The 21,869-nt window shown below is 37.5% G+C and overlaps 1 protein-coding gene across 2 annotated transcripts; it reads left to right on the top strand.

Annotated features, from left to right (window-relative positions):
• The first annotated feature begins 402 nt into the window (after window positions 1-402).
• LOC133868813 (DNA damage-binding protein 1a) lies at window positions 403-21,869 on the top strand. 2 transcript variants are annotated; one of them, XM_062305831.1, is made up of 20 exons: window positions 409-536; window positions 746-1,165; window positions 1,764-1,812; window positions 5,718-5,777; window positions 5,875-5,966; window positions 8,398-8,449; window positions 8,623-8,685; window positions 8,835-8,884; window positions 9,240-9,315; window positions 11,157-11,366; window positions 11,499-11,605; window positions 11,751-11,859; window positions 12,516-12,716; window positions 12,811-13,026; window positions 14,036-14,146; window positions 14,511-14,786; window positions 15,049-15,323; window positions 20,037-20,388; window positions 20,496-20,780; window positions 21,080-21,869. In XM_062305831.1, exons 2-20 carry the CDS (start codon window positions 1,062-1,064, stop codon window positions 21,659-21,661), a joined length of 3,270 nt encoding a protein of 1,089 aa, XP_062161815.1. In that variant the 5' UTR covers window positions 409-536; window positions 746-1,061; the 3' UTR covers window positions 21,662-21,869. The 2 variants fall into 2 exon arrangements, with proteins under 2 accessions (XP_062161814.1, XP_062161815.1); XM_062305830.1 differs by having other exon boundaries at window positions 403-1,165.

The raw sequence follows: 21,869 nt of genomic DNA on the forward strand, positions 1-21,869 counted from the left end.
AACAAAAATAAAGTAAGTTTGACCGGCGAGAGAAAGGGAGAGCTTTTCCTCTTTTCTGGCGAGGCAAGATAGATCCTGTGAGAGAGAGAGAGAGAGGGAGCTTTTCCGGCGAAAAGGGAGGGGAAGAATGACGGCAGGCCGGCCGGTGCAGACGTTGCCGGTGAAAACGACTGGAAAAGAGAGAGAGAGAGACGCTGGGAAGGGAAATGAAAAAAATTTCCCCCCCAACTCGTTTTGAGTTTGAGATTAAAAAATAAAAATAAATTACTAGATGTTAAAAACCGAAAAGAATTCTTAATTACATTTTAAAAAAATCCAAGCCACGTAGGCCTGAAGGGATGCTGGTGGGTACCCCCAGCATTTGAGCCCTGGTATAAATCAATTTGTCCGAATTCAGACCACTCCATCCTCGACTAAGAGCATTAGGGCTAATTAGGGCAGAGGGACATAACACCTGCTGATCGAGTTCACAAGCACATCGTCCGCATAGCAGACATGGGAGACTTGCAGGTCCTGTGGTCTAGACGATGAAATAAGTATTTTCTCGCGCTTCCTGTGGTCTCTCGTCTGTGTCTCTCAATCTCTCTCCCTCTCATCTTCGTCTCTCTCGATGGATTTTGGGATGTAGATTTTGTGGTTTATGCATTTTGAGGATTTGTTTGTTTTGAGAATGTGTGTCTATTGTTCTTCATTGAGGATGAGAGAATTTTGGGGGTTTTGAGTTGTGAATTTTGGGGGTTTTCAGGTCGCTGCTGGAATTCAAGGCTTGCTACTGGAGTTGTGTTCAATCTATTGGAGTTTCATGGTTCATGGCTTGCTCCCCTCAGTAGCAAAAGAAAGAAGAAGAAGAAAGTAGGAGACGTGAGAGGAGAGAGGAGAGAGAGCCTTGGGTTTTTTTTTTTTTTCCTTCCTATTTTAGGGAAGAAACCACTTATAAGGGATGGGCTATTAGTGCTCTTATATCCTTTACAGAATACCCCTATATTATATCCCTTTCAGAGAGCGAGAGAGCGAGAGAGCGAGGGCTCCACCGAGCTCAGAGAGAGAGAGAGAGAGAGAGGATGAGTATCTGGAACTACGTCGTTACGGCTCACAAGCCCACCAACGTGACCCACTCGTGCGTCGGCAATTTCACCAGCCCTCAGGAGCTCAACCTCATTGTAGCGTAAGCCCCTCTTTCTCTCAATCTTCTTTATATTCAGGTGTTTTTTTCTGATTCGTTTTTGGGATTTTCTCCTTCTGGTTAGGGTTTCGCGTTCATTTTCATAAGCTAATTCGTTTCTTTGATTCGAATGTATCGAAGTTTTTACAAGGTTTATCCTGTGCTTGAAGTTTATTTTATGCTTTGCTATTGGCTTAATGTGTTACCCTTTTACGCTTCATATATTGAACCGCGAAAAGCATGTGCTTTTGTAGCTGTGTTTTGTTTATTTGTATATAGAACTTCTCTCTTTGTAAACCATCGTGTGATGTGAGATTGAAAATTGCAAATTATTGTTTGATGGGATTTAATAGATATTGCGAGTTTTATCCAATTATTAGGGGATTCTATGTGTATGATGATGAATAATATCGTTTTGGCCGATGAAAATTCTAACATGTTTTTGGGGAAAATATTGATACTTATATTTGAGTTTCAATTAATTTTTCTCTCGTAAACTCTCTTAGCGAGTTCTGTTCATCTTCCACATTTTGGCCTTAATTTGCATAAAAAGGTGCATTTCTAAATAAATTGACTACTAACAGTCTGAAAACATTCTCAGGAAATGCACCCGAATCGAAATTCATTTGCTTACGCCTCAGGGCCTGCAGGTATATTAATTCCAATTTTTTTTTGGCCTCACTAGTGTCTGCATATATCGTTTGTTTCTTCGCTTTTGATGGAAGGACCTGCACTAGTTCTTGCCTTGTTTTATTTCCTGAACTGGGGTTTCTTCATGATTGTGATATTAGTTCATTGTCTACAAGTATAGTTGACTGTTGTCTTTACTTACTCTCTCAATCATTAAAAAAATTATACAATTATATTTTTAAAGTGGTATTTCATGGGCAAGTAAATTTGTACATCAAAATTTATTTTTCTTGAAAGTATTTAAGAGATGGTTGACAACTAAGACAAAAGAAGTGTGTATATGAACACAACAACATTTTTAATGAAAGCATGTTATTTTTAAAGTGTAAAAATGCTATGTGGGAAATAGTTGTTTTTTATTTTTTACTTTTTTGTAAGTAATACTCTCACTGAAAAATCTCAAAAGGGTGTAAATCCTAGTACATAGGAAGTATACAAGAGAATCCCCTAATTAATTGAAAAAGAAGAACACAGGTTCAAAAACTTTGAAAACTAGAAAAAGCAAACTATTATGAGCTGCTATCCATGTGTAAAGAGCGTTTAATATAATCTTTTTCAGCTTCGCCACTGATGTCTCTCTATTTTCAATGCGTCGTGCATTCCGCTCTTTTCAAATGCACCACATTAAATATAAAGGAGCCAACCTTCAAACTTTCAAAATATCACAACGCCTCACCTGACCTCCCAAACTCATCAACAACTCTCTCACCCTTTTAGGCATAACTCAATCCACACCAAACATATCACATACCAAGCTCCATAAATCTCTTGCTACTTCACAATGAAGAAGAAGATTATCAATAGACTCCCCACTCTTCTTGCACATACAACACCAATTCATCACTGATGTTCTGCTGCCTCATGTTATCTAACGTCAATATTTTTCCTAAAGTCACCATCCGCACAAAGAAATCACTGATGTTCTGCTGCCTCATGTTATCTAACGTCAATATTTTTCCTAAAGTCACCATCCGCACAAAGAACGCCACTCTCAAAGGAGTCTTAAATCTCCAAGTACTCTTTTATGGAAGCGGGGAACCCATTGATATGATTAACACATAATAAAACGACTTTACTTCAAACTTGTGTCTCTTGGAAGAGATCCAACATATTTTATCCACATTTCCTTGCCTTACTTTGAGAGAAGACATCTCAAAGAAAGAGGAGACCAACTCCACCTCCCAATCCTATATTGGTCTAGTAAAAATTATATTCCAATGAATACTTCCTTTTCGGTACAGCAAGAGATCTACCAACCACGCATCCTTACAACGTGCAATACTAATAAAATCCTGATAAGATATCTTCAATGGTTGATCCCCTCACCACACATTATGCCAAAAACTGACCTTGGACCTATCACCCACCTCAAATCTAACAAATTTTGAAACCCTCCTTATATGTTTCCACACACCCACTCCAAAAGGCCCAATTACCTTATTGGAACACCAACCTCCCCTTAAATTGTCTTATTTAGCCTCTATCTCCACAATGCCTCACTCTTCGTAGCATAACGCCATAGCCAATTACCCAATAGTGCTTGATTAAACTAAATCAAGTGTCTAACCCCCAACCCACCTGATTTCTTTGGGGTACAAATTCTCGACCAGATCACAAAATAGAACTTAAACTCATCACCAATTCCACCCTATTAAAAGCCTCTCTGAAGTTTATCAATTCTATTAGCCACACCCATTGGAATAGGGACAAGAGACAAGTAGTAAGGAGGCGATTTAGATAGAGTGCTTTTTATCGAAGTCAATCTACATTCCTTAAATAAATAAAGCCTTTTCCATAGAGCCAACCGACGTTCCATTTTTTAAATGATGCCATTCCAAATAGACGCCCGAAGGCAAACTTAAATACTTCATTGGCAAATACGATACTCTATAGCCAAGAATGCGAGGCAATCCTTCTACATCTCCGACTTTGCTAGCAGGAACCATCTCTGATTTTGCCAAATTATTCTTTAGTCCCGAAACAGCTTCAAAACATAAAATAAAAGAATGGGTATAAAAATAATATTATTTTGAAATAGGTCCAACTTTCAATATAAGATTATCATGTGGTAAAAAGCTATTCGTTCTTGGTGGTGTTGTAGATTGAATTGCACCCAATATCATTCTAAAAGGCCGCCCTAGCACATGAACTTGAGGATAACTCAACCCTTTGGACTGCATGCATATCCTTGATGAGAAACATCCAAGACCAACCTGTCTCCAACAATTTTCACTCAAATGCAATGGAGAGTTTTATCTGGTGTTTATCTTGTGAAACTGTGGGGATAATGAGTAAGGGGAGTAGAGAGCGACTTGACAGATCCCATCAATTGGACATCTCAAGTCAAATCAAAGGGCTAATAAGAGGTGCATAAATTGTTAAAACCCAAACTTTCTAGGTAAAGTGGAGTGAAAGTTGTAAATATAGGGTTGATTATGTAAGATGCGATAGAAACTCCATGTGGTAATACCTGGTAAGCACATCATTTTTGTATATTATTTAGATTTTGAGTATTTCCTTTTGTATTATGGTAGGTTATGGATTTCTGATATACCATTCTTTTGTATTATGGGGATAGTTCTATGGTAGGGATTTTGATGGTTATGCAGTGAATAGGCTATCAGAGATGGAATTCTTTGGATTTTTTTTTTTTTTTTTTTTTTTTTTTTTTTTTTTTTTTTATCTTAGCTGCAATGTAATCTGTGTATATTATATATTTCCCATCTACTTTTTATTGTGTATTTTCTATACTTACATATATAAAAAAAATATTTCCCATCTATTTTTCTTCTGGTAGTTCAAAAATAATTAGAATGAAATTGATTGTTTAGAAATTTGATTACATTTTGTGTTTTGTTATGAATTTTCAAATTTGGGTCTCCACAGAAAACTACGGTCTCCAAATAGCATACTTCACCAATGGTCAGACTATAGGCTCCTTAATGATAAAAAAATACTTTCAACTTTTTTTCCAAATTTATGGGTTTTCTATGTTGTGTTTCTTCTTTTTCACTCATTGATAAATTTAAGAGTGGGCTCTTTCTCTTGGCAGTGTTGAACTAATTGTTAATTTTGTATTTTACTTGATTTATATTACTTGGTCGTTGGGAACAGCAAGAGGAGGAATGATTTTAGAAGTTTTAAATAGAGAGAAAAATATATTTTTCTTTTTTGAATAAAGTGTGGAGAGAAAATGGTTTATACATGGTATAAAATTGATAAGTGATGCCACCTTATTTCATTGTTTTAAGCTATTGTGTACGTTATGTCATTGGTTGGAAATTTGAACATCATCTGCACCTTGTATTTAGGGCTTTGCAGTTTAATCTTGACCGTAAGGGGATTTTGGTGTCACAAATATAACCACAAGATATGTCCATGTTTTATGGCCTCACTGTAGAGGTGTAAAGTGTAATTTTCCTGAAACACAAAAAGTGAGAAAAAGAGGGAGGGAGTTGGCGTCTAGCTTACCACGTTTTATATGTTTCTATAGGTGAATGATCCTTTAGTTTTGAAGTATACCTACAGAAACTACGAACTAGAACAACAACATATTTGGTTGTCTAGCTACAAATTATGGAGTTGTTTTTCATAGTTCATAGAATTTTGTGGTTCTTGAACTGATCTTGATTACTCACTCAAAGATCTCAGGTCAAATCGTTGTTTCGAAAAGAGGTATATGCTATCTGTGATATTCTAAGAAGAAACTTTAAATGTCCAACTTCTTTGTGGTTTCATCGTCATTTGGTCTTCCTTCTCCGTATTGACTATGTATTTTCTTTTCTTAAATATTAGTATTTTTTCCTGGGTCAGCTAGAACTGAGATCTAAAAACATAAGACTCATCTAAAATTTATCTTGTGCAGCCTATGTTGGATGTGCCAATATATGGGAGAATTGCAACACTTGAACTTTTTCGCCCTCATGTGAGTATTGCTATTAATTTTTTTCTCTGAACCTACACATTTATTTTGTGATTGACTTTTTCTTTTTGCCTGCACTCATATTAGTTGTTCTGAACAGGGTGAGGCACAGGATTTTCTATTTATTGCAACAGAAAGATACAAATTCTGTGTTCTTCAATGGGATGCTGAGACATCTGAGCTTATTACAAGGTTTAAGCTTTAATGCTTTATTTTCTTAATTGCTGTTCGGCATTGTTGGGAGTCAGTGCTCATGCTTGAAGTTAATAACCCTCCTCCCCCCCCCCCCCCCCCCCCCCCCCCCCTCTTCTTTAATGGTAAACATAATTTTCTCATCTTTTATTTTGTAGGACATGATCATGTCAGTTTGAACAATTGAGTCTGAAAATGCTGTTATATTTTTATGTTTTATTGAAAAAGAAAGCTAATATCTTCTTTATGAAGTCAAACAGCAAGTATATTGATTGTTAACTTGGCTTTTCTTTTGTGAACAAAATATACTTATACAACTAAGAGTTGTAACTAGCGGGGAACAATTTGTTCTAAACCAATGAGGTATTGGCAACGAGCTGGGCATACTAATCTGTTGTAGGGTCCCCTTTTAGTGGATGTTATGTAGGACATTTATGAGTGTGCTATTAATTCATAGGGAAGGTGAGGCATTTTGCAGTTATGAGATACCCTTCTGGCTTGTAATATTCTTCCTTAAGTTATTACTGATTTAAATGCGTCATTTGGCGAAGCTTGTAAAGTTTCAATATATATATATATATACTCTAAACCAACAAGCCTGTACAAGTCCTTGTGACTCATTAGAATATTGTAAAGTTTTCAGTTTGGCTGAAATCGTGAAAATGATCTTCAGCACATTTTCCCTTGTTTGGCTTGCGTTTTCTAAAGGATTAGCCTCCTCCTCCCTTCTCGAAACATTGATGAAGATTTTCATGGCCAGCCATCCTGGCTTTCTTGGCTTTGCCATCATCATTAAGCTCGACCACCTTGGCTTAACCAATCTCTTCCTTTGCACCCACTTCGAGGTTGACTTCACCCTTTGAAATTCCTCAGTTTGACCTTGCAATTGAGCAATGATTTCTTTGTTTGAAGCAAAACCTCTAATCACCGGCCTCAATGCCTTGGAAACCCTTACTTCAAGCTCCCAATAGAACAACAATTGCTTTGATTCGAATCAAGACTTTAAATAAATTAGCATCCATTGCTGAAGATCTTGCTCTGACCAAAAGCAAAACGGAGCGGATCCAATTCGTAACCTGAATTGCCAATTGGATGCATTATTTCTTACAAGAAAATCCGAGTTCTGAAGTGAAAAAGCATTACGTATGGGACTGGCAAAAGGCCGTGGGCAAGTACGTGGCTGAGATATGAGAGCTGAACTGCCATGGGTCCTGTGTCTAGCTCGGACCTGATTGCAGGAATGTAGCCCTAGCTGACAAATTCTACTTTGTTTTGGTGCTTGGTCGATTTGTCAACAAGGGTGATAACGTTAACAACATCATCAAATTTGCCAGCTTTAGCCACGATGGCCAACCCTTCGGTTTGTAGGCCGAGACGATCTCCCTGTCCCTTTACAATGTCACCAACTCCTGACTCCAATCTCTCTTATTCCAGAACACTATAACTGTAGATGCCAAAAGACCCACCTCTCACCCTGAGCACACAACGAAGAAAAAGAAGGAACAGATCACTTTGATGTTCGGGGAGAGGTTGGGTCTCGAGGGAGAGGGAGACAAAGTAGTTGAGGTCGTCAACAGTGCAACTGAGAAAGTTTGGGCTGGGTCAAGTTTGGCCATGATGGAAGGGCAAAGTCTGGGGGGAGGGGGACTTTAAAATCTTGAACTACTTTCATCCACCTTGCTTAGTTTTCTGTTGAACACGTCTTCTGTTGACTTAGGTTTTCTGCTGCATCAGAAACCAGAAAATGTCAAAGTATTCGCCAAAAAGTGTTGTTAGTCAAGCTAAACACACCATGGATTGACTCCTGGAAAAATAATTGTTGGTATCAAAGGAAATGAGTGCAAAAACTATGGAAGTTAAGGAAAAAAATGGTTGATTCAAGTATTGGTTTGAAGAAGTCCATAATCAACCAAGGATGAAAGAAAATGCTGTCCTTGTTGTCAATAAATATCTTGATTTGTTGGTGGACCTGTTAAAACTATTCTGGGTTGCCTCCTAGAAACAGAATTGTTGGAACCAAAGGAAATGAGTGCAGAAAATATGGAAGTTTAGGAAAAAATGGTTAATTCAAGTATTTTTTGGAAAAGGCACATAATCAAGTTATCATGATTTTTTTGTAAATTTTTTATTTATTTTTTTATCTGATTAGGTGTTTCTTTTATATACTACTTGGCTTGCACCCTTTCGTTCTTAATAAAATTTTGATTACTTACGAAAAAGGAAAAATACAATTTCATATAGGGATTTGCTTTAAGTTTATTTTCCTAGAAGTTACTGCCATTACATAATAAATCATCTAGATAAAAACTTTTGATCAGGAATGTATAAATTTTCGCTCCTTTTATTATATGTGAAGAACATTCATAACTCTATGAAACAATTGTAATTTGTTGATAGATTTTACACTAACAAATTCATGTCCGTCATTTAGAGCAATGGGCGATGTTTCAGATCGTATTGGTCGTCCTACAGACAATGGTCAGGTACATATTTGAATCTAGGTTCACTTCATTCTATTCTTGGCTTCTTTCGATGGATTTTTAAGTATATCTTAAAGCTGTTGCTTTTCCTTAAGGTGGACACCTATAGCTTATTTTAGTTTTTTTTGAAAATTTCAGCAAATCTCCTTGTTCTTATTCTTATTCTTTTCCTGCAGATTGGCATAATTGACCCAGATTGCAGACTCATTGGACTCCATTTATATGATGGATTGTTCAAGGTATGTTGTTTGATATAATCAATTACAGCGTCCATACTTAATAATTTTTTTTGGTAGTTTGTGTGTTTACTTACAATAGAGCAGAATTCTTGTCTTTGCATTACATTAAATTTTTTTTATGTGACCATCATAGTTTGTGGTTTTCTCAGGTCATTCCTTTTGATAACAAGGGGCAGCTCAAAGAAGCATTTAACATAAGGTATGCTGCTTTTATTTTTCTTTGGGTTTTTCTTGGGGTAAAAAATTACTTATCAAAAGAAAATTGTTTTTTGGGCTTCTAGCCAGAAATGGATTTTCGGATGAGTATGCTTGTGAAGGAATTGGCTATGACATGGATGCATAAGGGATTAAATACTCTCTCAATTTAATTTTTTGTCCATGTAGCTACTGAAATATACAGAAACTTGATTTGTTGATATAATATATATAGGTGGTTCCTTAAAGATTTATCTCTATCAATCATACAATAGTTCCTGCTTTTAATGTTTCTAGCATTTGTTTAGTTTATTGGAAGAATCAATCTAGTTACATCTTTTTACCTTGGGTGATTTCAGGCTCGAGGAACTTCAAGTTTTGGATATCAAGTTTCTTTATGGTTGTTCAAAACCCACAATTGTGGTTCTCTACCAGGTGCCTCCTATGTTTCTTTTTACATCCATATGTTTATCAAGAGCTGTGCGCTTTCCAATGTATTTACTTGACAAAAAGTTCTTCAATTCTCCATAAACTATAATACTATAGGCGCGTCTTCTAGGTGTGGGAAAGGCAAGCCTCATGTTTTTTAGCGTTGAGTGCTTCATGCGGGTTTGGGGTTTGAGGGTTATTGGTGTTTGTGGGTTTCGGGTTTGAGAGCTTTTGGTGTTTTAGTGGGATTTTTTTGGGTGGGTTCTGTTTAGTTTGGGTTTGGGTCTTTTTCGTGCTAGCTTTAGTTGGGTGCTTCCTATTGTATACTGCCTATGTAATTATGTGATGTCCCAGATCACCTGAGTATGGGAATGTGAATGTATTTATATGTTTATTCGTACCCTTCTTGACACAACGCATTCTAAAGCCATGATGACCATGAACATGAACCTATCAGAACTCCGCAGTTAAGCGTGCTTATGCGAGAGTAGTACCAGGATAGGTGACCTCCTAAAATGTCTAGTTTGAGTAAGGCAAAAGTGGACAATATTGTGTCGTTGGAGGTGAGTCGTTACAAATGGTATGAGAGTTATTTCCCAGCCTGAGATAGGGGAGCGTGCACAAGCCTATTACGGTCGCCAGCGGGCACTTGCTGGGATGGCAAAAATGAGGTGATTTCATGAGGGTCGTCAGCAGGGACGTTGGGTCCCAAGAGGAGGTGATTGTAACGTCTCACATCACTTGGGTATGAGAATGAGGATGTGCTTGTATGTATATTCGTACCCTTCTTGACACGTGTTTTAAAGTCGTGATGGCCATGGACCTATCAAAACCCCACAGTTAAGTGTGCTTATACTAGAGTAGTACCAGGATGGGTGATTTCTTGGGAAGCCTGGCTTAGGCGAGCAAAAAACAGACAATATTGTGTTGTTGGTAGTGAGTCATTACAACTTAGGAATGCTTCTTGCTTTTGATAAAATATCTCTTTACTTATTTTTTTTAAAAAAGGTTCTTCAATTATCATTAATGCTACCTTTCTATTGCATTTTATTTGGCACTTTTGTGACCTTCCAGAAAGTTAGTCCCACATTGGGAAGATAATTTTTCACATAGTGGATAGATTATAAAGGTCTTCATGGGTACTAAATCCCACATTGGTTCCTTTTTTTTTTTTTTTGGATAAGTAAGTTCCACATTGGTTCCGTATTAGGTGAGACTAGGCTTTATAAGTAATAATAGAGAACTCCAATTGTAACTTGACTAGTTTTTTTTTGGAGTGATAGAGCATATATGCTAGCGGTTTTTCAAGGGTCGTTACGAATGGTATCAGAGCAATCTAGTAACACCATGTGGCACTGGTATCAAAGCATAACCCGACCCATTTACTTAAACGGTCATATGTCATATGTCAAATTCTTAACTAAGAGAACAAAAGGGTGGGATCTTAAAGCGTACTTGTTACATTTCCGTTGTTTGTAATCATGTGTCTGTGGAGTGCCGCATTATGAAATTTGACTTCAAAATTTAGGTGCCTTTAGAGTGTGTTTAATCCAAATTGAGGGGCTCTAATAGAAGCCTTGGCATCTGACATGTGAATGACTCTTCCTTAGAAATGTAACAGGTAAATGACTCTTTTATAGAAATGTCTCTTCTGCATGGTCACAGACATATGTGCTCCCTCGTAACTTGTCAGGTGTATTCTTCTTTATTCTTGTGGTTCTTTTGGTTCATCTATATATTAAAAATGGAAGTCAGATAGCCTCATGTAATTTATTTTTATGTGACAGTGCTGTTGCATTTAGTGTAGTAATTTAGATGGCGTCATTTTCACGTTCTGATTTTTGCAGGATAACAAAGATGCTCGCCATGTCAAAACATATGAGGTCGCTCTTAAGGATAAAGATTTTGTTGAGGGTCCCTGGTCCCAGAACAATCTGGACAATGGGGCTGATTTGCTAATACCAGTACCTCCACCACTTTGTGGCGTCATTATTATTGGAGAAGAAACAATTGTCTATTGCAGTGCCAGTGCATTTAAAGCAATTCCAATCAGACCGGTAGGATATGCAGAGTTCTGATAAAATTGCGTTTAGCCTTTAGTAGTGAAATTTCCAAAGAATTACTATTCAAAATTGCTAATGGAAGGACTAAGTTTTCTTATTGTTCCTCATATTGGTCTGCACGTCAAGTCCATCACAAGAGCCTATGGAAGGGTTGATGCTGATGGTTCTAGGTATTTACTTGGTGATCATGCTGGGCTACTTCACCTTCTTGTCATAGCGCATGAGAAAGAAAAGTAAGATATTCCTTCTTGTGTTAATGATTGAACAACATACACTTGAGATTTCTTGATTACAAAACCAAAAGAAACCCTGGTTTAGAATTTGTGGATTTTGTGCAACTCTGAGATTTTCTCAATGCATCATCTACCTTACTTGCAGGGTCACGGGCCTGAAAATTGAGCTCTTGGGTGAAACTTCCATTGCATCTACTGTATCATATCTCGATAATGCATTTGTATATATTGGCTCGAGCTATGGAGATTCACAGGTGTGATATTTCATTTATTCTTTGTATAGTTAAGTGTATATTCTGAGAAATTGCATCAGAAGTTTCATTGGCTTTAATGATCTTGACTTTCCAATTGTTGTTTTAAGCTTTTTAGTTATAATGAAGACATGGTAATAAACAATATCCATGCAAATAGCTAGAATATCTCAGATGAGCTGAATCTAGAATGAAGAATAGAAATTATTGGATGTACTACATATATTGGAAGCATTGACATTTGCCTCTGAGGAAGATGTTTTGAGATGCAGAGGCTGCCATCTTTTCCTATTTGCCAGCTCAAGCAATTGATGGCAGAAAGTCATTAGAATTTCTCTTATTCAATCTCTTTTAAATAAAGTCAATATGTTAACCATTTTTTTCTTTGTAGAATGACAAATAGATTTTGTGTTTGGATGCGTTTGCAACCACTTTGGCTACATTCTTTTTTTGTATCTGCTTTGGTTTATGCCACTTTTAATTAAAAGAAATGTGGATATGTCATTTTAAGGGAATTTTTAAAGGCTTTTGGCATAAGGTCCAAGTTTTTTACTGTATACTGTAGGGTAACATGTCAATATGACTTGTGGCTGTAAGTTGTTTATTGTTAGATCACTTGCAATATTGGATATTAATAGTCCATTGTGGTGTGTACGCAGCTTATAAAGTTAAATCTTCAGCCCGATGCAAAAGGTTCATATGTGGAAGTACTGGAACGATATGTCAATTTGGGGCCAATTGTTGACTTTTGTGTTGTGGACCTGGAGAGGCAAGGCCAAGGTCAGGTTGTAACTTGCTCTGGAGCTTATAAAGATGGTTCTCTTCGCATAGTTCGAAATGGTATAGGTATTAATGAACAGGTATGTTTTACTTGGTGGTTCACTTTTCCTCAAAACTCCTCTATAAGCATTTTTTTATAAGACTAAATTGGTGTGTATATATGAAATGGTGTAGGCTTCAGTAGAACTCCAAGGTATTAAGGGAATGTGGTCATTAAGATCTTCTACTGATGATCCATTTGACACATTTCTGGTTGTAAGTTTTATCAGTGAGACGCGAATTTTAGCAATGAATCTTGAGGACGAGTTGGAAGAAACTGAGATTGATGGCTTCTTCTCTCAAGTGCAGACTTTGTTTTGCCATGATGCTGTATACAACCAACTTGTACAAGTAGGTTTTGTTACTCTTTTTCCTTTATCAATCTATGAGTTCCTCTTCTGATCTAATGTGGAAGATATTTTTGGATGAATTGAACCAAACTAGATGAATGATATTTTTTCTTTGTAAATTTTATTTTCCTGAGGCATTTGTTTTAGACTTCGTGATTTGATTGTGTCATGGATTATTGGAAATGTCAGATTCCTCTGTAGTTACAATATCAATGTCTTGCATTACATGTGGGTGCTAAGTACTCTTGTGCATAAGATATAAAGTTTCAGCTTAAAATCAGTATACGTAGCACTGATTCTTATGCTATTAGGCATAGAAGAGTTAAATGTTTCAAATTTGACTGGAATTTTGATCAATGTGGGGTTGTCTAAGCCCAACATGACCAAATGACCAGTAACTGGTAGTTCCCAGTCTTTTTTGTCCAAACAATGCATTCTCTGTTTTGATTATTTGAAACAATATTGTGAAATTTGAAACTGGAAGCCAATCAGTCTGGGGTTATCTATGTCCAAAGCGCCTCAATTGCATTGATCCTTTTACCAGAACTCCCAGCCTTTTTAGTGAATCAATGATTTTGTGTTTGGAATATTTAAATTAATCTCGCTACCTAAACGTATTTAAAAGTGATTAAGGGAATAAATTGCTCGAAGTTGTTTCTATGTTGTGATTTGATTAATAGGAGTTACTATAGTCTTTCCTTTTGTTAATAATAGGCATTTTTGGCAACGACTTTTTTTTTTTTGGATAAATAAAAATAAAGTTTATTTCTAACAAGTGACACTTAAGTACATGTGGTTATGTACAAGATATCCCTTAAAGAAATATAATTTAGAAATTCAATGAACAGAAAAAGAAGATGATGAACACTGCCTACAGCCAGCATCTGTTTGTACATCATTCCTAAAAAAGAGGTTTTATAATTGCCTTTGTGAAATTTAAAAAGCTGGAGATAGTTAATTCGTTGCTAGTTTGCATTTAGTATACACTGGCTGATCAACTGCCTTTACAGGTCACTTCAAGCTCTGTGAGACTGGTCAGTTCTACATCTAGAGAGCTGCGGTATGAGTGGAATGCTCCATCTGGCTTTTCGATTAATGTTGCCACCACTAATGCCACCCAGGTTATGTTGCAACTTGTGTTATGAGTTTGGACTATAAGTTTCGTTTCAGTGGTGCTGGGTGATATTGTCCCCAACACTACTGCCATGATTTGATCTGTCCATAATTTAATTATTGTTATTCGCCTAAAAAATTGAATCCAATAATGCTTTAAATAGTATAATGATTTGAATTTTGTGATTTTCCAATGCTTGAGTTGGTGCACTTCTTGGGAGCACAGATTGAAGTATGCTTCATACAACATAGTGGAGTGAATACTTGCTGCTTACTAGCACCCATTTGCCTTGTTCCAATTTTGTCTTCATTGGCACCAGTGTGGTGCTTATGGAATAAATGACCAATTGACGCATTGCAATTTTATGACAGGTTCTATTGGCAACTGGTGGTGGTCATTTAGTTTATCTGGAAATTGGAGATGGGATATTGACAGAAGTAAAACATGCACAGTTGGAATATGAGATCTCATGCCTTGACATAAACCCGATCGGTGAGAATCCCAACTATAGTCAGCTAGCAGCTGTTGGGATGTGGACAGATATAAGTGTAAGGGTATTTTCGCTTCCTGACTTGAATCTTATCACAAAGGAGCTTTTGGGAGGAGAAATTATACCTCGCTCTGTTCTTCTTTGTGCCTTTGAAGGGGTATGCTTATCTCAGTTCCTTTTAAGTTATTTTTGTTTGTGGTTATAAGTTCTTATTATTGCCTTTTAGAGATATTTTAATGGTAGTCATCATGACATCCAATTGGAACATTGAGGGAAGCAAATGTGCGCCAATTCAAATTAATACTGTGGAACTCACAAATTTGCCACCTTCTTTTACTTTTCATCAATGAAGTTTTTATGTTGTACTTCCCTAGCTTTTCATACCTTGCTTAAGCAGGTCGGTTGTTTGTTTCTTTCAGATATCTTACTTGTTATGTGCCCTTGGAGATGGGCATCTATTAAATTTTCTATTGAACACAAGTACTGGTGAGCTGACGGATAGGAAGAAAGTCTCCCTCGGGACCCAGCCTATTACTCTTCGTACTTTCTCATCCAAGAATACTACACATGTATTTGCTGCATCAGATAGGCCAACTGTCATTTACAGTAGCAACAAGAAGCTACTTTACAGCAATGTAAATTTGAAAGAAGTTAGCCATATGTGCCCTTTCAACTCTGCTGCTTTCCCAGACAGGTATTTTCTTTCTTCACCCTTCCTTTTTAAGTCGGGTGGTTCCTGGGCATAGGATAAATCTGTGTAATACTGAATATATCATCTTTGTGTCCTATATACAGCTGTGATCTGGTATAATTCAGTTTTAACCTTAACACCATTCGGATATTTCTATTCATCAAATTCTGCTTGTGAAAGAGGCTAATGGGCAGTTGATTTACGAGAAGAAAGTGTATTTGTAACATAATACAACTCTATACATCAAGTGATTTAGAAACAACTTGTAGTCATAAATAGAGTAGTGATGATCCCGTGTGTCCTGAGATATCTTTACAGCTCTAGATATACATTCCTCAACTCGGTTCAAGCTGGATCTTACTTTTATTTATGGTACTTTAAATGTCTTTGGATTACTCGCCTAGATCTGTTAGTTTTCCTTAATGGGAGTTTATCGGACAATTTTCGTAACCTGTTTGTTGGTTGTTCTGGTATCGGCTTTAGATTAGGTTCTCTCTTGTGGGTGTTTTCGATATGAGGTATTCGGCTATGTTTGTTATTGAGTGTAAGGTGTTTGAGCTCTCGGTGGTAGAGGGGCCTTCTGTCTTACCTTTCGGTGAAAGGAGTAGGGGTGTCTCTCGTGCTGTTCTTCTGGGTAAGGTTAGTGATTGTGTGGCTCTTGGGTACGGTGGTAGAGCTGCTGTAAGCCTGTCAGGGGAGGGGCTGAATGACTTAGTGAAATCTTTGAAAGTAGGGAGTAAAGCTTAAATCACTCAAAGATGCTCCAATAGACATGGCTGTTATCCGGCTCTTTCGGAATACAGTGGTGGTGGTTTGAGAGCTTTCATTATCTTGCTGGAAGGACGAGATGGGGTGGGCTGGAGAAGTTGTGAATTTGAGTTGCAAAATGTGTTTTTTTTTTTCTTGCAGTGACGGGGTTAGAGTTGTGCCTCCCTGCAAGCCTCTTGGTGGCCTGTTGTGGAGTGGGTGGCAGGTCATTGGCTGTAGAGGAGAAGGCTTTGTCTGAGGGTGTAGGGAAAAGGTCGTATGCGGTGGCTTTGGTAGGGATGGGGCATGATAGAACAAATATATTAGGCTGTAAAACCTTACTCTATAGCTGAGCATTCATTGAATATTTATAGGAGAATTACAAGAGTGCATAATAGACTAGGACTCCTATACACGCTGATCATAATAGATTAATACTCCTATACATACTGAAAGTAGGACTCTTTAACTCCCATCTATTTAGCATACAATTAGACTTAGGACTCTAGCTTAGAACCAGGAGTCTGGATGAGACCGGATGAGATAGACTTCTTATCAACCACTTTCGGATAGAGTTGTGCCGCACAAGACTCATACTTGGAATGAGAGTCTTGTGTTGTAGTTGCATTAATAGGGCAGTCGCCAGAAACTGCCATAGAGTACAGGGGCAGTGTGGGTTTTTCAAATTGTAGAGTACAAAGGGTTGGGGTGGCTAGTAGTGGAGGTGTGCCATGGGTAGTGTTAGGGCAATCCAGTTTTTACACTGGCTCTGTCTAGCCTACAGATCCCTGCGAGAATTTGGGAAATTTTTTGGACTTCGCACACTGAAGGACTTGCTGTTTAGTCTGAAGAAGGAAGTCAAACATTGTATTGTTAGGTTGGAGGTGGGCCAAGGCTTCTGTGGACTTGAGAGGGTAGTAAAGGATGGAGGTCCTCCGATTTTTGCTGATGGTTTAGGGGTTAGAAACCTGATTCAGTTTAATCAAGCTTTTTTGGGAAAATGGTTATGGTGTTTTGCCATGGGGAGGGAGGCCTTGTTGAGATTGGTGGCGGAAGCTAAATATGATAGCATGTGGGGAGGGTGGTGCTCCATTGAGGTTGGGTCTTTTGGGGTTGGGGTGCGAAAAAAATGTTAGGAGTGGATGGGGTTTTTTTTCTCTAGATTCATCATATTTGAGATGAGAGATGGGTCTAAACTCAGGTTCTAGCATGATTTGTGGTGTGGAAACCAACCATTTAAGGCAGCTTTTCCAGAGCTGTTTAGCATTGCTTGTAAGGAGTCTTCAGTGGCATAACATGTGAACAAAGGGGACACAAAAGACGTCGTACAAAGATACAAAGTATGAATAAACAAAGCTAAAATAAACTTGTCTTATATACTTCCGGTGTACTTAGGGGTGCCTTACACTTTTAATAAGACCAGTTTATTACTTATATTAAAAAACTAGCGAAGTTTATTAATGACACTCTTCAATAAAATATTACTTTTTCCAAGCCAATGCATGATTGGGAGGTGGAGTAACCTTCCAAAAGGCAGACGTTCGAGGTTAGAGACCATTTTATCATGTGCTTTGCCTTCCACGGGCTCCACTTTTTCATGGAAGAGCTTGTGGAGAATTAAGGCTCCTTCAAGAGTGGTTTTTTTTTTTTTTTTTTTTTTTTTGCACAGCGGCATTAGGAAAGATTTACTTTGGACAACTTGTGAAAGAGGCACGTCATAGTGATGGATTGGTGTTGCCTGTGCAAGAAGAGCGGGGGATGGCCATAAATCGTTTTCTTCTCCATTGCGAAGTGGCTAGAGATTTATGGGTTTCAATCTCCCTTCTTTTTGGTCTAGAGTGGGTTATATGCCTCAAAGGTGGCGGAGTTGATGGTGTGCTAGAGAGGTCAACATTTGTTTGACCATCTATGTTGGTCATTGCTGCACTATATAAAGTATATTGGAATTGGAAGGTAAACAAACGAAGATAGTGTAGTATTTGAACAGATAGTGGCTCTGAGCTACCAGGGACACCTTGCTGGTATAGGGATCAATTGTTGCAGGCTGAATGAACCTCTGAGGTTAATGTCCACAATAACAGGTGACTTATATTTGTGTAACAGTGATACTCCATCGATGGATATGCCATAATGTATGTCTTGGTAAATACATGATATTTTAAGAAGATGCTTTTAATGCTATAGATCTCGCAATTTTAGTATTATTTTGTCCCCAAAGTTCTTTCAGTCAGAACAGAGTAGTGTAGAGCAGGATAGCATGTAAAATTAGGATAGATGCTTTGACTATTTCAGATCGTGGAGACATTATGGCCTGTCTAGAGATGACAATTGATGTGCAAGACTGCTATCGGAAACCTGATCCTGGCCCTTTATTTGTTTGATGGGAAAAGTACACATAATCTCCTCGAACTACCAATTCATTGTTAATGTACTTCTCAAACTACCAATTGTGTCAATCTCTCTCCCGAAACTATCAAAAAAATGTCAATGTCCTTCTAATGACAAAAATACCCTTCATAAATTATTAAAATAAAATAAAAGACTAAAAAAATTATTAAAAAAATATAAAATAACAAAAATTTATTCCTAAAAAAATTAAAAACTGTTTTTTTTTTTTTTTTTTTTCCGTTTGTTTATTTTATTTTTAAAAAATAATTTCCAGTTATTTTTTTGTTTGATTTTTTTTAAAAAAAAAAATTCTTTTTTTTAAATTTAATTAAAAACTGATTTTATTTTTCGTTTTTTTTTAAAAAAAAAAAAAAAATTGTTTTTATAATTTATAGTTATTTTTTCGTTTGATTTTAAAATATATATATCTTTTTTTTTCGTTTTTTATTTAATTTAGTTAATTTTTTTTTTTAATTTTTTAGTTTTAGTTTTAGTTTTTTGAATTTATAAGGACATTTTGTCTTATTAAAAAAAAGAAGGGCATTTTTGTCTTTTTGTTGATCTTAGAGCATCTCCAGCAATGAAAGTTATAATAGCTGTTAAAAAATACCAACTCTCTACTTCAACCACTGTTTATCCTATTTTCTCTCCAACAGTTCACTCTTTACTTTTTTTAAATATTATTTTTTAATCATTTTCTTTAATTTTTGTATTCATTTCTCTCTCACACTCCGGTCTCCCTCTCACTCTCCTGTCTCCCCCAACCCCAACCCACTGCACTACGACGAAGAAGAAGCACCCACCGCACCAGAGTAGCACTTCAATACCGCACCACTCAACCACTGGATTAGCGCCGTTCAACCACCACACACACGACGTCGATCCACCCACAGCAACCGATCCACCGGAAAAAGGGCACAGCTGAACCACAAAAAAAAACAAGGCACAGAACCACCAAAATCTCCAGACGAGTCGAGGATCTGGTGGGCCCCGGTGGAATCCACCTCCAGCTTCACTGGCGTCGACCCATCCACCGGACATCACCCATCGTCGATCCATGAAAGATCGGGGCTCATACTGTTGCTTCCATTGTTAGATGAGGGACAGAGAGGGACGAAGAGGAATCGGAGAGGGAGAGAGGGAGAGAGAAAATATTAATAAAAAAAAGTCTAGACACATGAATAGTGAATAGCCAATGTTGGCTATTCACTGTTCATGTGTTTAGAAAAATGGTTAAAGTAACCATTCAGTTGGAGAAGAAAATTTACTAATAATAGTCAAATTTGACTATTTTGAAAGAAATAGCAAGTCTGCTGGAGATGCCCTTAAGGAGAACATTGACATTTTTGGATAGTTTGAAGGGGGACATTGACATAATTGGTAGTTTGGGAAGTACATTGACAATTGAGTGGTAGTTTGAGGGGGATATGTGTACTTTTCCCTTGTTTGTTTTTTCTTTTCTTTTATTTTTTCCTTGTTTTGTCTTTTATTTCTCTCTTGACTAATGCAGGGATATGGGGGTGGGAGGGAGTTGAAACTCCATCTGCTTTCATACTGATTTTATTTATTTTTTGTCGACAGCCTTGCGATCGCAAAAGAAGGTGAGCTTACTATTGGCACCATTGACGATATCCAGAAACTTCACATCCGTTCTATCCCACTTGGCGAGCATCCACGCCGTATCTGTCATCAGGAGCAGTCCAGGACCTTTGCTATTTGCAGTGTGAAGTATAACCAGTCCAGTCCAGAAGATTCTGAAATGCACTTTATCCGCCTTCTGGATGACCAGACGTTTGAGTTCATTTCTACCTACCCACTTGACACGTACGAGTATGCTTGCTCCATCCTTAGTTGCTCTTTCTCTGATGATAATAATGTGTACTACTGTGTTGGCACTGCATACGTATTGCCAGAAGAGAATGAGCCAACCAAGGTAATATTGACACTCTTTTTTGAGAGTGTATTTTTTTAAAGGCCCTAAACGTAAATGAAGCATGCTGATATTATTAACTTTTGTGTTTCCTTCATAAACAATTTTAGGGCCGAATACTGGTTTTCATAGTTGAAGACGGGAAGCTACAGCTTATTGCCGAGAAGGAAACTAAGGGGTCTGTCTACTCTTTGAATGCCTTTAATGGCAAGCTGCTGGCTGCTATCAATCAAAAAATCCAGTTGTACAAGTGGATGCTTCGGGATGATGGTACTCGTGAATTACAATCTGAATGTGGACATCATGGACACATACTTGCCCTCTACGTGCAAACTCGTGGAGATTTCATTGTTGTCGGTGATCTTATGAAGTCAATATCCTTGTTAATATACAAGGTAAATAATTAGCCCCCCATTCTACCGTCATATGATTTATCATCAAGTCATTTAAATTATCCTTCCTGTCTACCAGTCCAACCGTCAGTGAGCCCTAGCTGAAAGTTGTGGTTGTGGGTTAGAAAATAAAACTCACTTGTCACGTGATCCAACATTGTACATGTCCTGTTTGGATCTTCAAAAATAATTTCAATTTTCTTTTTTCTTTTCTTGTCCTCTTGGTCAGCGGTATAGTTTTTACCAGGATTCTTATAGCTACACTTTCTTATTGAGTGTTACAAAACTGCTCTTTTGTTCAGCATGAAGAAGGTGCCATTGAGGAGCGCGCACGTGACTATAATGCAAATTGGATGTCAGCTGTTGAGATTCTTGACGATGACATTTACCTTGGTGCTGAAAATAACTTCAATCTTTTCACTGTCCGGAAGAATAGTGAAGGTGCCACTGATGAGGAACGGGGCCGTCTTGAGGTAGTTGGTGAGTATCACCTTGGAGAATTTGTCAATCGGTTCCGGCATGGTTCCCTCGTCATGCGCTTGCCAGATTCTGATGTGGGCCAGATTCCAACCGCCATTTTTGGTACTGTTAATGGTGTAATTGGAGTAATTGCTTCGCTTCCTCACGAGCAGTATCTCTTTTTAGAGAAGCTTCAGTCAAACTTAAGGAAGGTGATAAAAGGGGTTGGAGGGTTGAGCCATGAGCACTGGAGGTCATTTAACAATGAGAAGAAGACGGTAGATGCCAGAAATTTCTTGGATGGAGATCTGATCGAATCATTCCTTGATCTCAACCGTAGTAAGATGGATGAGATTTCAAAGACGATGACTGTTTCAGTTGAGGAGCTTTGCAAGAGAGTCGAAGAATTGACGAGGTTGCATTGATATAATTATCTGACGAGGTCGAAGAATCCACGGGATAAAGAAAATATAGTCGAAGACTATCTGTTTGATTGCGCTTTTTTCTGTTTTTTATTATTATTCTTTTATCTCTTCATTTGACATTTTTGCAGATGAATCTTCGTTTGTTTTGTAATCTTTGAGATTACGCTATGGTTTGTCCTGTACGTAATGTATTATATATCTTTGATCA

The sequence above is a fragment of the Alnus glutinosa genome, chromosome 5 (genome assembly GCF_958979055.1).
Source record: "Alnus glutinosa chromosome 5, dhAlnGlut1.1, whole genome shotgun sequence".
Taxonomy (NCBI): domain Eukaryota; kingdom Viridiplantae; phylum Streptophyta; class Magnoliopsida; order Fagales; family Betulaceae; genus Alnus; species Alnus glutinosa.

What these genes read in the sequence shown, in the direction of transcription:
- LOC133868813 (XM_062305830.1), top strand. Translation starts at nt 1,062, where the DNA reads ATGAGTATCTGGAACTACGTCGTTACGGCTCACAAGCCCACCAACGTG. An exon ending in GTCCTACAGACAATGGTCAG is followed by an intron (nt 8,450 to 8,622) that starts GTACATATTTGA and finishes CTTTTCCTGCAG; the next exon opens with ATTGGCATAATTGACCCAGA. An exon ending in CCACCACTAATGCCACCCAG is followed by an intron (nt 14,147 to 14,510) that starts GTTATGTTGCAA and finishes ATTTTATGACAG; the next exon opens with GTTCTATTGGCAACTGGTGG.